At 36.1% G+C, this 19,010-nt stretch overlaps 1 protein-coding gene across 1 annotated transcript in view; it reads right to left on the bottom strand.

The window, feature by feature from the left end:
• LOC138693370 (zinc finger protein 841-like) overlaps positions 1-19,010 on the bottom strand; it is an 85,789-nt gene that overhangs the window by 32,507 nt on the left and 34,272 nt on the right. Inside the window, exon 6 of the mRNA XM_069817290.1 lies at positions 17,888-18,163. Within this exon, the coding sequence (XP_069673391.1) occupies positions 17,888-18,163 (276 nt within the window). The remainder of the gene's footprint in view (positions 1-17,887; positions 18,164-19,010) is intronic.

Raw genomic sequence — 19,010 nt, 5'->3', positions numbered from 1 at the left:
GGTAGTAATAGCAAATGTTATATTTTAGTGTGTGTAAACAATTTTTAAATTAGGAGTTAGAATTAAATTAATTAGGAAGTTAGACTGCAATATATGTGATTAGAAATGGTTTTCGAATTTGACCATTTCCCTAAACATAAACAAATATCTCAGGGTCGATATATTTTAGAATTTGCCGCCCATAGGCACATGCACATCTGCTCCGCCCGATCCCCATTTCATTTTTAGTAATATCTGAATTTCGCTCCCCTGAGCTGTTTTCTGTCGTCACTCATGACATGCCAATTTAATGAAAACATAAAGTAAAATTTTCGGTATACCATGCAGTGATAATTGTACTTTATCACAACGAATAATTGTAGTAATTATTATTTATTTATTTATTACTCGTAATGTCGTAATAATATTTGATTTGGCTTGGAGGATGAGGGGAGTACATTACACTAAACTCGGCATGCTCAACATTAAAATCGCATTGCTGCGTATGTTGTATCCTAAATAATGCAAACCGTATATGTGTCAATATTCAGCAGTAATAATTAACCATTGTCGTGGAATATTTCGCCACTATAAATGATGATGGTAAATCATACTCTTTTCCTCGAATAACGCTACTGATTGCCTTACTATATTACTGTAGTTTGATTTTGATGATGATGATGATGATGATAATAATGTCTGAAAGTATCAGAAACCGGTAGTTCACTTACAGCAATTAGAGGGAACGAAATCTGAAGGAAAAACATGGAACTGAAAACAATCAACTTGCCAAAGTAAATGAAGCAGATCAACAATGTAGTTTGGAAGCAAAAGTTTTAACTGAATAAATTCAGACTTTCGGGAAACAAAATTGTAAATTCCATTAAATGACGCTGAAAAGCTGTATACTGATATTTAACAAGTCATCAATAAATTTCAAGTAAGACTGTAATATGCTTGTTATGTTTATAATCTTCGTACTCTATCAGTAATGCAAAATTAATCAAAGAATTTTCACGATACACAATGCTTAGTAATGGAACTATTCATCATTTTATAGGATTCGGAGGCGAACCTAGCGGCAGAAATTGTCATGATGCTCAGAGATCCTCTCTGGATCGCCAGCTTGTATAATCTCGTAAGCAACCATCGCAACAGTCGCGAGCAGAGATGGGGAGACAACATCGAATGACTGCTAGAAGTTCATCGCGAGAAGACTGACTGATAGCTGCAGTGTACTGTGCATGCATTACTAATGGCTATATTGCACGCTTTCATTATCTACAAAAAATACTATTGTTGTTTAGTGCACGTTATTCATAATGGAGCTCGATGCGGATAAATTAGTTGTTTTAGTGCAGGAAAGATATGTTTTGTACAATCTTTGAAACAATATCACTACTATAAATTGGTTTTTAAAAATATGTAACAAATTGCAAATGAGATGAAAGCACCGCGTGAATAATAATTTAATAATAATAATAACATTAATAATAATAATAATAATAATAATAATAATAATTTGTAGTAGGGTTACTTCTGTGCTCTATACCATCACTCATTATTGATTTAATATATTATTTTTCTTTATTGTGAGTCGTGAAGTAGTCATAAAATGACGTTTGTGCATTAGTGTAGTACAGCAATGTCAAGGTCAAGAGCACGTAGACGGTTCTGCGTGCGATCAAGCGCTCACTGCTTGCAATGAATCTATTCTGCAAGCAGCAGCAAAGAATAAGAAGGTGTGAGCAAAGTGAAGTCTATCGGCCTGTCGCTGCAAGATGAATTAAACTGTTTTTAAATAATAGATAACGTGTTACATTCGTATAAGACAACAACAAATCAGAAGATGTTTTGTAGAATGTACCTCTCCAATAAATGCAATGAATTATAAAATAGTAGGCTACAATAAATAATAAACACAGCTTCTCCTTAACTTACATAGTTTCAGATAATAGCTACAATATAATTAGTTTTTATATAATTATCTAATAATGCAAATAATATAAAAACACTGTTTTCCTGTTTTAAACTTACCAATGCAAAAGTGAAAGAAATTACAGGACATTGTGCATACGGAAAAATGAGATACTGGGATTGCAACAAATAATAAACATAATATGATATATTTTTATCTTAGAGGTTTCAGATAATTACGCCTACCTAATTAAATGCTATGTAACTGTTACACACTTAATAATGTACTTATTATTTGAACAGCACATTTCTAGAAACAAATTTAAATTCCTGACTTCTCATCTAATACAGAAGTGTTTCTTCTGTTTTACCCGACACCAACCTTCTTATGTCCGGCGAAATTATGTTTCGTGCAGCATGACGTAGCATAGCACGCATATTATCTTAGATAATCTTGGTATTAGTCTTGGTTTTGTGAGTTTCACAAGTGAGGAAAATTTCTCACAAAAGTTATGTGCTTACTGTCAAATACAGAAATAATTTACGCTGCAAATATTCGTACCCTGGATATATTAACAGGCAAAGCGAACTTCCAACTTCACTCTGTTCATGCAATTCAAAGAACCTGGAGAGAACTTTTTCTCGGCTTAATCAAAGGACATCACAATGGTAAGGAACAATGTCAAACTGAAAATCTATGGACGTCATAGCTTCAGAATTTTTTAGACAGAATTCAGAACGAGTCTACGCTATGAGTATCTATACTTTTGTACTTAATTCTGTAAACTTAAATGCAATGCAGTGAGGAAGAACCTCTACAGTACATCTAAACATATATTTATTACTATTTAATGTCAATAAAACAACAAAATTTAATATATCATTATTTACATCAATTAATAATTTCAGGCGTTTCACATTGCTCCTCTTCGTAACTGAATGCTTTCCATATATCAGACAAAGAACATATTCGTCTCTTTCACTCATAAAAAGTCAGCGAGTCCCGTCAGCCTAAAACTTACTGAACGACTTCTTCCTCAATGTGTAATGTACAACCCTTGAGTTCATCAGTGACTTGTACCTGCGTGCCTTACGTGCTCTGAACAGCGCATACGGGCGATGAGGCATGGTTGCGCTCTCATTGACATCACTGCTGTAGTAGTATTTAATTATAAGACACTTTCAATCAGATAGATTTTTAGGTGTAGGTGTCCTTGGGAAATAACCAAATACAATAGAATTTCTCATATAGACAGTCTTCTTTCATTGACGCCATTTTCTAGCCTAGACCAGTTTTCCAAACCCACAGCCAGCAAATCAGTTGTGGAGCAGACCGTGTGAAGCTGTCGTGAGGCGTTGTAAAGCAAAATGTCGCATCGCGTCTGATTCTGTGTGCACCCAGCCTAAGAGAATATGACGGGTGTATTGGTGAGACAAGGTGAGGGGAAGACATTTGGAAGAAATATGAGGTAAGTCCATCACTGTGGAGTAATGCTTAGCATAAAGACACAGAGCGCCACGTTTATGAAGGAGATTACTGGAATGGGCAGATTATGCACTGAGAGTGAGATATGCAAACAAGCAGGACAATACAGATCACATAGGAGAACTAAATGAGGACAAGACACTTCAAACAGCACTAGCAGCAGTGATGGTGGTTGTGGCTGCATTATTCACATTGTTATTTGTAATGCAAACTACTGAGGTATGAATTTCGAAAACAGTTAATCATACATATTACAAATTTATGTCCTAAATGAGACAGTGAATATGGCCGACCATTAGTTGCAATGACTTTGTATGATAGAGTCCAAGTAGAATTTATAGCGGACAAAGAAACATCTTAGGCAACAGTGTACGCACTTGTCTACAAATCTGAGGCTGCATTCGGGTGTGGGAATGAAACCTGCTTCGATTCATTACCTGCTTAGGATAAACCGAAGTCCGGGTAATCTGGATATATCTTGCAAAATAGCATTCAACTGTCACCATTTTCATAGACAATAGATAATATAGCTACTATCATTGCATTGCTAAGTAAAAAAATAAGAAAAACATCTTAAGGGAAATGTTTATATGATGTTCATGATATGTGTTACTTGTGACTGAAGTTCGAACGATGTATGTTATTTCTGTAGAACTTGTTGATAAATGTTAAAATTGAGAATAATTATATAATTCTACCTAATTTACTATTTGAATAATATCAGATGTAAAAAAATAACCTTGTTATATCAGTGTTAACCTGTGATTATGAACTATACAAAATGTGACATTTGGCGTTTTCAAAGACAATTTAGCCAAATGTTTATATATAAATTCTACTCATTGGAAAAGTAACTATATAATCTGGTGAGCTAATTAAAATCTCGATTAGTGCACAGAGTAGGTTCACTTCAGTTTTTTGTGGTGTTATACATGACACATTTACAACTAAATACTGTTTTCATTATCCCAAATGGTGATTTTTTTTTTCTTGTCAAAGTAACTTTGACAGAAATAGAAGGAATAGTACTTTAATATCGTAAGGCAAGAAAATCCAAATCTGATTAGTAAAATCAACAATTTTACATAAAAGGTTACTCTAAATTTTTGCACTTATTTCGAGATATGTTGAAATGTGTCATGTGAAATAAAATTTATTTGTAAATAATTTTTCAAAATTGAGATGAAATATATTATCTATGGAACATCAACTTACTCAAATATATTTTTTTAATTAATCACGTCATGGCTTTCATTTGTTGCCATCACTGTAAGCAAACTAGACTCACCTCAGACTTAATGGCGGCTGTAAGATCTCATTTCATTCCAGTCACATCGAGCCCAAATTAATTTCCTTCCTGCAGAACACAGACGCAAGGAGAGTGATGGAACTAGTTGCATGCATTCCTGGACTTGCATGCCAAACTCTGAGTACTATTTGCACCAAAACCTGTAAATTACGGGGAAAGGAGGGAAAAATTATCAGAAAGATAAATGAGGTCCAAATGATAACAAAAACTGACGAAAGGCAGTTTAATGAGCGATTCGTCCCACTTTATGAAACTGTTTAATCCTTTGTAAGACACTGCGGAGCATTTCGTTTTTAATTTTAGCACAGATATCTTTGGTCCATGTCTTAATGTAGACAATGACAGTGATGTTTAATAGGGTAATCAGAAGCTCTGGCTATTTGCGCCCATTATTATTATTATTATTATTATTTCACATACGAATATGTTGTCATTCTTAACTCTTAGTAATAACTCTTTAATAAAACCGGTAATTTTTTATCACATACCTTAATGTTCGTCCTCAGCACAAGACATTGCAACCTCAGTTTTAGTCCACGTGGATTAGACAAGTAGGTGTCATTTAATAATGGAAGCAGCTTATTGGTAGCAACACTGAAATTGAGGCGAGTGACTGGAGTGGCGACACAAGAAGTTGAAAACAATAATACAATTCAATTTCAAACACCTGCCGAATGTTAAGCATGAGACCGCGGCGATAATACGAGATTCAGAAATATTAACCAAAATCATTTCATATTCATATTACGGTTACAACCGACACAAACAATCAGTAGCGGACGGTGGGTTTGAAAGTTGAGGAGGCCAAGACGTGAATGTTGAGCTTATATAAATATAAGGCCTGTGACGTACCTCATTACCAAGCGCAGAATTTATAGATTTTAAGAAATTAAAATTAGGTTTTCCAATTTATGTTTTAGGATTTTAAATCTTATGTTTAGGAATTTATATGATTTTACGGGAAAAGAATAAAAATAAACAACATACTGTTAATATATTACAACGGTTGGTAAAGATTGCCTCTCTTTAGGGCACTCCAAGTCCTAACCTACGAATTAGGTCTTTTAGGTCATATTGAATTTAAGAATGTTACGCTTTGCTACATAAAACGAATAAGAAAAACAATATTTCGAGAGTAACGAGATTGCGACAGAATTGATTCGAACCTAAGAATACGGGGCTTGTTCATTACTATTACATGGTCTAATTTTACAGCAAATTAACTCGACGTTCCTCTTTCTTCGCAAACCGATCAAATATGTCACAACATACTGAATAACTGCTACTAGAAGAAGCTAGAGACAAATCTGCATTTGTTTCTAAACTCTCGATATATTTAAAATACTGTATAAGTAAACACATCTCGTAATACAAAAGAATAAAACAAGAAGAACACCCGCAGACAAGAGAAAATCTAACAACGAAAATGAAAACCTTTACGCAGGGAGAGAAAACTAACAACACGTGACTCAATTTTCTAAAACCAAGAAGAGAGAAAGAGAGAGAGCTTCCCAATACAGCCGAAACCAGCCGTGACTAAGCAGTACAGTTGTCAGCGTGGGTAGGACGTCTCCAAATCGGCACCCCTCGCGCGTTCTAGTCAAGTTTAAACACTCTTCTAACCAGCTATCTTATTGGTTGAACTGCTGTTGTCATGGTTACCGGGGAGTAGCGTCATGTAGCCGACTCCTCTCTCCCGCTCTCGCATAGACACTGCAGGCTGCTAGATGTCGACTATACAGGTTACAGCACTATCTGTTATTTTTCCATACGAATTATTTGTACTATCTACAGTAAAGCGAGCGGGCATCACCAACTGGATGTGGTAACTTACATCTTAATCGTAGTGAATAGTAAAAATATAAAAGGAAAAATGTTCATCATTTGCTGTAACTTGTCCGTGATCTTAATTGAGGGGGTCCCAAAAGAAAGTGCCAAGCCACATTTTTGGCCAAATTGAACTAATCATGCCATCTCATGGGAAATAATACATTTAAAATTATGGTGTCAAGAGTTTCTGCAGAAAACCTAACAGTTGGCTCTATTATCCATTGTATGTTCTTACCCTGATACTTCATCCATCTTCTATAATGGCAAGACAATGTCAAGCAACAAAGATAGTTTGGAGAGAATGGTACATAGGAGGAAGCTTAAGTTTTCTAATGAATCAAATCATGAACGAAGTAATTCCAGCTCTGACTCGGAATATTTGCCACTTTCTGAAGAAGAATTAACATCAAAAACTGAAATATAGTTAAATGTTTCTTGGCATTATATCACCCTCAGAATGTTAAATGTAGATGTGTTGCTTGGACAAAGTACGCATTTCATTTCATAAAAGATGTTTGTAATTGCCTTTTCATTATTTATTTAAAGTAATAATACTGTCCATTAATGTCTAACGTTTTGTTTCTTTTATTACCTTATGTGAGTCAAGATATTCTTAAATTTAAAATTGTTGCTTGGCATTTTCTTGCCCTAAATTTTCGCAATATGTTGCTTGGCATTCTCTTGTCCTAAATATTTAATATTTATATGAGTGCATTATCATATTATTGAATTGTCATCAAGTAGATTTCTGAGTAGTATGAACATGTGAACTAATTTGACTTTTATAATACGGTATTTTATTTCTGGAAGAAAAAATTCATTATTAAAATATTGTTTCAACTATATCAGTAATACATTTCCTTCAAGATGACAATAGAACTATCTTGCCACCAGAAGAAGAAAAAGAGTTAGCTCATGGCAGATCTTCATTAAATAGTCCTGAAAAACAACCTACATTGAGGAAGCGGGTATCTCTTCGGCAGTATTGAGGCCGGTCATAAAAAGCGAAGTTACAAGAAGAATTCCCCAGAAAATTGCTACAAACAATATACTTTTATTTTACAGAGTTAAAATTAATGGTAGGTCAGTGAGAGTTTGGAAAAAAAAAATCATTTATGAGCATTGACGGTCTTCAAAATCATAGAGGACGAATGAACAACAGAGAATGGAGTTTGAAGAGGTTTCTTGGAAGAAAGCGAACGCAAGTACCATGATTGTAGACTTCTGAAAATCAATAAAATCAAACTTACAGATGTAATGAAGCTAATGGAATATGTCCCCCCAATCCACCATGGCTTTTACCTCAACTTAATATCTGATGTTGATGGTGATGATGAGGAATATAATGTGAAAGATGTATAGGGTATTTAAAAAATCAGCTTAAACATTAAACCGCTATAAATATTATAATATTTGAGATAGAGAAAAAACAAAAACATCACAGTGCTGGGCAAACAACGGGGTTTACAAAACAATGGGAAGATGTCCGTCGTTCTCTTGTTCAACGTATAGCATTCTGTCTGCGACAACATGAACAGCATTTTGCAAATAATGTCTTGGAATATTGGCAATTTCTTGCGATATGGCATCTTTCAGTTGCAGTAGGGTTGTTGGATGTGTCAGAAAAACTCGTTCGTTAAGGTAGCCCCACAACCAAAAGTCGGCCGGATTGATATCTGGAGATCGTGGAGGCCACACTGTTAGAAAGTGCCTACTGATGACACAATCGCCAAACATCTGCGTAATTGTTTTACAGGGATAAAGATGTGGGGTGGAGCGCCATCTTGCATGAAGATTATGTTTTCCATATCGTGATTCCTCTGTCTAGGGATGACGAAGTTCTGTAACATGCTGTAGTAGTGCTCTCCGTTTATTGTAACTGTTTTATTCCAGTATTGTCCACACCTGTGGAGTAACGGTTAACGCATCTGGCCGGGAAACCAGGTGCCCCGGGTTCGATTCCCGGTCAGGTCAAGTTACCTGGGGTTTTCCCTGAACCCAATATGAGCAAATGCTGGGTACCTTTCGGTGCTGGACCCCAGACTCATTTCACCGGAGTTATCACATTCATCTCATTCAGACGCTAAATAACCTAAGATGTCGTAAAATAACCTAATAAAAAAATAATAGTGAAGTTAACACGCGTAATTGAGGTTCGTTTTTCGACCAAAGTCATCAGTAAGCACTTTCCAACAATGTGGCCTCCGCGATCTCCAGATTTCAATCCGGCCGACTTTTGGTTGTGGGGTTACCTTAAAGAACAAGTTTTCCTAACACATCAAACAACCCTAAAGATGTCATTTCGCAAGAAATTACCAATATTCCAAGACATTATCTACAAAATGCCGTGCATGGTGTCACAGAATGCTGTACGTTGAACAAGAGAACAGAGGACCTCTTCCCAATGTTTATTAAATCCCGATGTTTGGCCAACACTGTGTTGTTTTTGTTTTTTCCCTATCTCAAATATTATAATATTTATAGGGGTTTAATATTTGAACTGACTTTTAAAATACCCTATATTTTAGGTTACTGTTTGTCTTTTGAGAAGTAACGAAATTAACCTTAAAAAATGGTAAATAATAGTTGAAAATGCAACATTTCTAATGCCAATAAAACTTCACACTAAATAATTAGTAATTATTCTTTTGACCAAGTCAGTGTCAAGCCACAGAACAGTATACATTATACATTAAAATTTTAATTTGTAATATAAATTAATAAAAAATATGTATAATATATTTCATATTTTCATTAAAAGTGTATCAGGGAAATTAATTATATCTATAGAATCAATTTTACTTTTTCTGTGATTTGAGGATTTCATCAAACATTCAACTTGCATTATCTCAAAAGTGTAAAAATGTGGCTTGGTACTTTCTTGCCCGGACCCCCTCAATTCTGCTGAAATTATTACTGCCATATTGTGTCTGGTAAAATATTAGGGGAGGCTCGGCCTCCCTTGCCTCCCCTGAAAATCCGCCGCTGCAAACAATACATTATACACCCAACAATTAAACCACGCTCAGTAAGAAGTCTGAACAACAAATTCTATATAGCGCGCATCCCCAATAAATATGATAAATTAAATTCAACAGGAGATGTGACCCCTTCATCTCACACAGAAGAGGACAATAATGCACTCACAACTACACTACTTCCAAAAATCACATCAACACTGCATCACATCACAACCATTAGGCCTACTAACATACCCGTAAGGAACATATTCAAACATCTACTTACTTCAAAACAAAAGAAGGAAGTTACGAAATTCAAATACAAACCAATCATACTTCACCATTTGAAATTATTTAAATACCAACACAGAGACACAGAGTAGGCCATGATATTCATACAATGGTTTTCATAGTCTATGAATAAATAATTCTGTTATTATTTGAATAACATATATTCACTGTTTGTAGGTACTGATTTTCAATTCTCTACTTTATTCTGTATATGCTGACTTATTTGTTCACTTTAAGACTTAATCCATCAAGAAAGTTCCATTTTTAAAATTTGCTATTGTGGACTTGTTCATTTCTAATGGTTGTTATGGACTTTTAAATAATACATTTCCGTCTATGAATTGTGTTATCTTCTACTGTTTTGCAATCAAGAGGATCCAAGTGTGTTTACGAATATAATATACTTATTATTTATATTTATTTTTTTTCTGCGTTCGATGCTGACTAGCCAAATTTGTCCTACGCTTTAGTGGTTATATTACGTATTATATAATATTACTTAATTCCCATTATGAACGCTTCTTCGTGTACTAGTGCAACTGCCATATGTTCAGTTTGTGAAAAAGTTTGCAAATCTTCTGTTGGTGTCAATATTCACATCGGTAAACCTCATCCACAACAACAACGGGACAAAATCGTGAGTCAATATTATTCTCCTTCTTCTTCCAATGATCTAGTTTCGGACAATCACATTTCTAACACTAATAGTAATGATCCTCAGCTGCTACTTGCAAGCACCTCACCTGAACAAGATTGTAATATTTTCGATGCAGTGCCTCACACTAGTCATAATGACAATCCGATGCAGCAATGGGAAGACCGTATTTCACATATTCTGTCGGACGGAAATACTGAGGATCTGGAACTATTAACGAAAGATTTATTAAAATTGTATCTTGATGAAGCCACTGAACTGCCTCTCCCTCAACATCCAGCTATATGACATACAAAAATCGCAAATTAAATGCCCAATATGTTTAATTTTCAGTCATCTAATAATCCTGTGAGAAAATCTATTCGAAAGAGGAAAGTAAATAAAAAAAAAAAATTACGAATATGAGTTGGCGCAGTATAATTTTTATAATCAAAGACGGAAAATAGTCCGACAAATTTTGCGAAAATCAAGCAAACAACAATGCTGCAAAATGCCTCTTCATGTTATTTCTGATCATTTTGAAGATGTATTTTGTTCGGAAAATAATGTTTCGCCACTGTCCAATTTCGCTCCTAATAGTGACTTACCTGACAACATTACCGTTACTGAAGAAGACATTCATAAGGCTCTTCATGGCATTAAGATTGACACGTCCCCCGGCTCAGACAGCGTTACTGTTCGCATATTAAGGCATCTGAAAACAACGAAATTCCTAACCTTATTTACCAATGCAATGCTACAATTTTCTTTTATGCCTTCTCCTCTGAAACAGGCTCGGGCAGTTTTAATTTATAAGGGCAGCGATGAAAAGAAAATGTAAAAAACTGGAGACCGATAACCATATTTCCTGTCTTGTGAAGGAGTGTTGGATTCAAAACTGAGAAGTTATATTGCATTAAATCAATATCAGCGAGGATTTATGGCTCTGCCTGGCACGCATATAAATTCAATTGTTAATGGGAATCTTCAATCAGCAAAAAAATTTAAAAAAATTGCTGTATCGTATTTGTTGATGTATCTAAGGCCTTCGACTCCATCGGACATGAACATATAAAAAGAGCCCTTATGCATGCATGCATTCCACGGAATCTCTACAATTTAATTTCTTCGTTATCAGCCAATACTATTCAAACTGAATGAAATTTTCAAAAAACAAAACCTATAGCCTTAAATTGTGGCGTAGCACAGGGTTCTCCGTTATCATCCATATTATTTAATTTGGCAATCAGTCATGTGATGCAAAATCTGACTGATTATGATATTTCTACTAAATATGGCTATTCTTTATCGGATCAACTACCTCATTTGTCTGCGATAACCTTCGCTGATGACCTTGCTTTAATTGGTAGCACTAAAGCAAATGCTACATCGCTTGTTGATTTAACTGAAAGTAGCTTAACTGAAATTGGTCTTCATATAAATCCAGCTAAAAGCAAGGCAATAGTTTTACAAAAGGGCAAGCTCTGTGCAGATGACATTATCTCTCTACAAGGCTCTGTTATTTCTTCGTTGCATGATAAAAATGACCGTATCTGTTATCTCGGAATAGATTTCACAGACAAAATCTCCTTCAATAAAAACAAGACTATCAAAAACCTATCTTCAGACTTGGATGGACTCGTGCAAACAAAATTATTAAAATCAGGCCAAAAATTAAAAATCATAAACGAATATAAATGGCAGGTTTGATTTACCCTCTGCAATGTGCTCCATTACCTCAGTTATCAGACACATTCTTAGAGATCTTGACAAAATTATTAGAAGTGCTGTGAAGGAAATTATGATGCTGCCCAATGATACACCAAATTCAATGTTATATGCAAGTAAAAAAGTCTGAGGTTTGGGAATTCTTTGTGCACAGTGGGGGCCAGCATTCAACATTACAACATCTGTAATCGTCTTCACCATATTAATGATGTGCATCTTAACTCTGTAAGGAACCTGCACACTGAACAGCAACTGAGTCTACGTAGACTAAACATCAATAAGTCTAAAGGTCGACAATTGAGGGAGATCTTGAGGAACAGAAGTTTTGAATCGTGGTGTAAATTACCTCATAAGGGCAAAGGTGTTATCCTGTATTCTGAGTGCCCCAAGGCGAATTCATGGATGTCATCAAAAGCAAATTTATCAATTTCAGAATACATTAATGCAATTAAAATGTCCAGCAATCTATCTGCGGTTAGATCTGTGCCCGGCAGAAGTTTCAACAAAACCCGTTGTCGCCATCCCGGCTGCAACGAGACGGAAACTCTTGGTCACGTGTTGGGAATCTGTCGAAAAACGGAGCTGCTGCACAATAGTCGACACCATAAGGCCAGGACCGGTATTGCTGATGTCCTCAAGCGTCGTGGATGGGAAGTATACGAGGAGATCCACTGCGTTTCATCCTTAGATTCGAACAGAAGAGCAGATATTGTAGCCATCCACAGGACTCAATCTAAGGGATTAGTCCTTGATCCTACAATCCGGTTTGAGAGGGATGCCCTGCAGGCACAACACGTTGATGAGGAGAAGAAATCTAATTATGAGTCCTGCATCCATTATCTAAGTGAGAAATATAACTTTCCCACTAGTCAGTGGAGTGTTTCTGGTCTTTTGTTTGATGCACGTGCACACTTCCTAAATTCACATGTAATATTTTAAAAGCACCCAGTCTACGATTTTTTTAAATTAAAACAATTTTATTGAATATTCTTAAGGATTCAATCCAAATATTACAGTACCATTTATATTTTGACCATTGATGATTCTATTGGGTTTGCATTTCTCTGGATGTTTTACTAAACAATTCCTGTATTTAATCTTTTTGTCTTTCTAAATTATTCTGTAGTGCTTTTATTCTGGATCTTTATGGTCACCCTCAAGGAGGGAGATTATTTTGTTAAAAATTATATATATATATATATATATATATATATATATATATATAAAGCCAAAAAAAACATCTAAATATATAGCAATAACGAACTACAATCGAAAACAAATGTCATACATGACGTAATAAACACCCACTAATACCAACTAAACTACAGGAATCTTATACTATACTAGACCCAAATAACATTTTCCTTCTTAAGCAAATCAGTAAAGCCTGTTAATGTTAATTCTTTTACCAGTGTTAAACAAAGGAGTAGGCTCCAAAGTCTACTGTAGGCTATGTTTTGCAATTATGTGTCCTACTAAAGGTACTTGACTAAAGAATAAGTTTCAAAACCTAGTATTTCTGACTCCATTTGTAAAGTACCATACCTTGGTTCTTATTTAAAATAAAGCATTTTTTCCTACATATTACTCACTTGGAATGGAATTTAACTGAGAGGGGTACAGCTGACCCAGCACTACGACCTATTGAGATCTATTGCGCTAACCCTCGATATGGAATGAGTTGCGTGTCACAGATCCCCTACGCACACTGCCCTAACCACATGACTCCCTTAGCGACCGGTCCCTACAGCCGACAGAATCCATATACCATTCCTGCTTCGGCAACTTGCCCCAAGGTCCCCCTATCGGTCCAAGGCGAAACTCCTCCCCTGAGTAGGTCTGCCTCGGGTGCCATTGCAGAAGTCATCCAACATCGCTGAACTACATTCCACGGAGGCCGGTCTAGAGAGTCAGCAGCTTCGGGAGGTAGAGTGATCTGAAAAACCAGAAAGGGGATGAGGAAAGGATGACGGGGAGAAAAGGAAGAGGCGAAGGTGAGTGGGGTTTCAGTCGCCTGATAAAGTTACCTGATGGTCATCCATAGGAGTGAGAGAAAACCCCCGAAAAAACCTCACCCAGGCAACTCGTCCTGACCGGGAATCGAACCCGGGACTGCCGAGTTCGGAGTTAGACTCGCTAACCCCTCAGCCACAATGGTGGACTATTACCCACTTAATCAACATATTGTTGCACTTGTCACAGCTGTAACAAACAAAAAAATTAATATCTAAAAGACTTAGCTATAACCCAAAAGAAATTTGAGACTCAAATAGATACCTCATTAACTGTACATTCTTGGAAAATTAGCGATATTCACTACTTTCAGCATAACTGACAGAATTATTCATGAGAATGTTTAAGGTCAAAAATCTAGGTGAGGAAAATGTCAGACCAGTAACCAAAGTCTGAAGTTAAATACTACTTAATTTGTTTTAATGATTTTTATAAATCTATTTGTTGGGGGTGTTTGCGCTTCTAGAGGAGAAGACATTGCAATAATTGATGTGCTAAAATGAACATTGTACATTAGGTTAAACCACATTTAAACTTCATTTGAAAACAAACAAAAAGTGGTACAAATATATCACACCTGTAACCATAACATGGCTGAAATGTGTCCAAATCCCCCAAGTTCAACAAATAGCTTCTGGTACACTTCTGATGTGACGTTAATTCTGCATCCTGAATGAAGTACCAGTGCGGACCAATGATGCCGTGGGAAGACTCATAGCCGACCGTTACTTTCTCCGAATGTAATGGTCTCTGTGCATATTCATCCGGTTTTTTCCAACCAAGAAAACGAGCATTTTATCCCCGATCAGATATATATATATATATATATATATGATCTGGAATTTTGCTTATTGGCATGGCCACTCAATAGCACATCCACATCACATTCGTCAAACCATCACCATGGTACGATCGATCTTCGGTTACCTGTACCTTTTATTCGGCCACTCTGTATTTCACACAAATACGTGAATATTCAAAGAATAGGCCGACTAACAAAGTTTACATTTACATATATAATGTAACTTAATTATAATTAAAAAACTTAATACTTGCGAATAATAAGTAACCATTTTTTTTCTGCATATCATTGTGTGGTAGGTAGGCCTCTACTATTCAGCAGATTTGTCTGTGTTTGTCGAATGCGCATAATCATGCTTACGAAAAGGCACTTTTCAGTGCCAATAATTTATTTTATGTGCACAAGGTTGGAATTTTGAAGTAAGAGGGAAAGGAAGGAATCCATGTTCTGAAATTTATCCTACAATTTATTATATTTTAGGTATGAAAGAAAAATACTCACATGAGAACACCAGTCTTTTATTCACTGACTACGGTACTACGGGTCACTGTAAGTTAGCACACACCCTCTCGATCACAAATTTAGTACAATATTAACTGACGAATTTACTAACAGTACTCGTGTTCGGCCCCTAACAGTAAACAAATATGCTATCAATTCGCATAAATTAGTAATGTAGCCCTATCAAAGTCGTGGCACTCTTGTGGGTGAAATACAGTTCCACTTCTATTGATAAATAAATATACTTGAATCATTTCACATTCCTAGGCCTCATATCAGTTAAATAATCACCTCAACTAGTTCACTAATCTTGTTGCATACTTCGGCTTAATGTCAGTTATCCCCTCATTTAGCCCATAAAGAAACTAAAATCAGACATCAGTCCCGTGTGGTGTGGGGCGATATCGAAGATGGGTGTATTTTTCTTCCGTAAGATGATAATTCCAAAAACTGATATACCATCACACAAATGTACAATGTAGGGTGCTACATAACTTCTTAAATGAGAGCGTCCACACTGCAAGATACAGTTTTATTTCATGACGAAAAATTGGAAAATTCACGGCCCACTTGGTGCCACCCATCAACAGATGTCAATAGCCGGAGTAAAAATATGATAGATAAAACAATAAACTTCTTTGTGTAAAAAAAACCTAAGTTTGGAATGAATCAAACAAAATACAATTCTAAAAATTCTAAAATATGCAAAAAAAATTACCGATGAAAGAAGTAGCTAGATTACTGCTGAAAGATGCTCGACAGATCAGGTGAGATGTGAACAGGGGCGACGGGATCTCCTCTGTGCGCAGCTCAGGCACTCGCACAAGTTTCCGTAACTTTTATTTACCAACTTTATTGATGGATGTGCTGAAACCGGCCGTCTTTGTTGTCGACACATTTTTGGCACCTCATTATGAAATGTCCCATAAGTCGCTGTAGTTCTGGTCGCTATTAATTTCGTGACGGATATCACGTTTCAGTTCTTCAGGCGTGCGTAGGTTTGACTTGTATACAGCATTTTTAATGTATCCCAGAGAAAAAGGGTGAAAAATCATGCTCCCTGCCGGCTAATTCTCTAAAGAAGGGGGGGGGGTCAGAATAGTATGCACGTATGTGAAGGAATCAACTATATTCCGAAAGAAAATGGGCCCTATAATAATTGAGGGGCATTTTCACAAAACTCGTTAATTACATTTTTTTTCGATTGTGAAGTTTTAGCGTATCCTTATGTTTTTGGGTCAGGAGAATCCAATGGTGCTATCAAAATTAAGCTAAACTTGGTAAGTATATCAGTAAATTGAGCTTGAAATAAAAGAGATTTTTCAAAACTCGGTATCTACAGTTGTGTATTTTAGAAAAGAGCTCTCTTGAAAAAAAAAAAAAAAAACAAGATTTTGTAGATAACGAGTTTTGTGAAAACGCCCCTCAATTCTTTCTCCGCTCATGGTGCATCATACACCAATTTCTTCGTCATTGAGCGGTAGGCCTACTTCATGAATGATAGCTCGTTTCTCAGCACTCCAATAACGATTTTTTTTTAACACATAACCACAGTGGTGGAACCATGAGGTCAGGTCGTCTGAGAACAATATTGAATGTGGGTCAATTAGTCTCTTATGAATATTATTTAACATCCACTCACAAAATGCGCGCCTACGTTGAGGATCACCTGGTGAAGAACATGTGTCTTGATTAATTTATATGGCTGAAACTTTAATAATTTTAATCTAAGTTTATTTCTAGTAGGCCGCCAAAACTTATCTAATTGTATTACAAATCACAATGCTTTTATTTTAGCAGATCGATAAATGTTTTCAGTTTAATTAAACCATCATCAGATCCTTCGTAAATCCCTTAAAATTATGGACATGTTAAATTGTGAACAATCAGTGTAAAAACAATGGGTTACATGAAATTGTAGGTCATGCTAAAAGATAAAAAAAGACGTGCAAATTACTATGAAATATTAAAATTATGCATAAAAGATAAAATGTTAAAAAGCAGACAATTGTTCTAATATTAGATGTGAGATTTGAACAAAACTTGACTTCAAAACATCTCTTCTGATTCATTTCAAGTGAAAAAATTGAGACAAGAGCTCAGGGAGGGAGCATTTCAATCTTGGTGCTCTTTAAATCAGAAAGGGAAAGGCGTCATTCTCTATAGAGTTCACTCCCGCCAATAAATGGATCCGACAACCTGATCGCCTCACTAGCAGTGAATGGAGACTTGCTCTTAAAATGACAGCTAATGTTTGTCCGCTGCGTGCTATAACAGGAAGGTCCCGAGACGGAAACTACTGTCGTCGTTGTATCCGTGAGATTGAAACTCTTGGCCACGTTTTGGGTGCCTGTCTTTTCAGCGAGACACTGCGGAACTCTAGACATCACAGAATCAGGTCCATGATTGCCGAAGCCTTGAGGAAGAAAGGTCTCACTGTACACGAAGAAGTCCATGGCATCTCTCAAGAGGGATGCTGTCGGCGAATTGACATGATTGCCATTCCACCAAGCTCTACATCTGCCTGCATTATCGACCCGACAGTCAGGTTCGAGGCACAGGAACAACAGCCCGCTGAAGTCCAGGCACAAAAATGCAGAATTTATGAGCCCACAGTTCCATTCTATATGGAGAAATATCACCTCATCTCCATTGAAGTAGATGGGCCAATGGTTGGTGCTAGGGGCACAATACCTCGCCTCTTTGTCAGTTTCTGCAAGAAGTTCCAGCTAACAACGACTTCATTCGTGATGTTTCCCTTACTGCTATCAGAGGATCACTTGCCATTTTAAAATACCACATGTACTTTGATCCTAAAATGGAAGAACTTTTGTTTCAACGTCTGTTTGTTTACTACGTTTAGGCCTATTATATGTATGCTATTATCTTTCCTGTCCTTAATTTTCTCTTTTTTGTTCGTTCCCCACATTTCTCTTTTGTGATCTGTTTTGTTTTGACTCTGTGTGTTATGCTTTGTCCAATGAGGCAGTCCCGTTATTGGGAAATCTGAAAGAGTGTCTTTCATATTATTATTATCAGAACTTCCCTTTATGTGATCATATAATTAGAACTGCATGATGTCTGCATTTAGATACGTCAGATTGTACAGATGCAAAATAGCTGAGAAGAGCAGAATGGCGAATATGCAGCACCATATATGGTACCTGACACTCGCAACATGTGCGGTCTTGTAATCTGAAAATACGTGGAAATTCTTGTTATATTGGGGAATTGATAAAGTAAACTATTACGCTTTTTGATTAATACACAAACCCCATAAGGGGGTACACCAAGTTAATTAGATATATATTACTTACGGAGACAGAGTGGAAGAAATGTGTCCGATTTTGCAGGAAAGTGAACCGCAAATGCAAAGGAGCGTTATGTTTACAAATTGACTACAGTCTAGTATATAGTCACGAAGCTCAATACGTAGGGAATATGCATCCGTAGATAGTTGCTAACCACTAGGATTGCTACTATCGCCTCATCAGCAATAGAACTGTACATTCTTTGTCTTTACTGTTTCGAATTCTGCACACATTACCAAATTACCTTTC

This window comes from Periplaneta americana, chromosome 17 (assembly GCF_040183065.1).
Source record: "Periplaneta americana isolate PAMFEO1 chromosome 17, P.americana_PAMFEO1_priV1, whole genome shotgun sequence".
Taxonomy (NCBI): Eukaryota; Metazoa; Arthropoda; class Insecta; order Blattodea; family Blattidae; genus Periplaneta; species Periplaneta americana.
The sequence above is the reverse complement of the archived record's forward strand: the minus strand, read 5'-3'. Positions and strand labels throughout refer to the sequence as shown.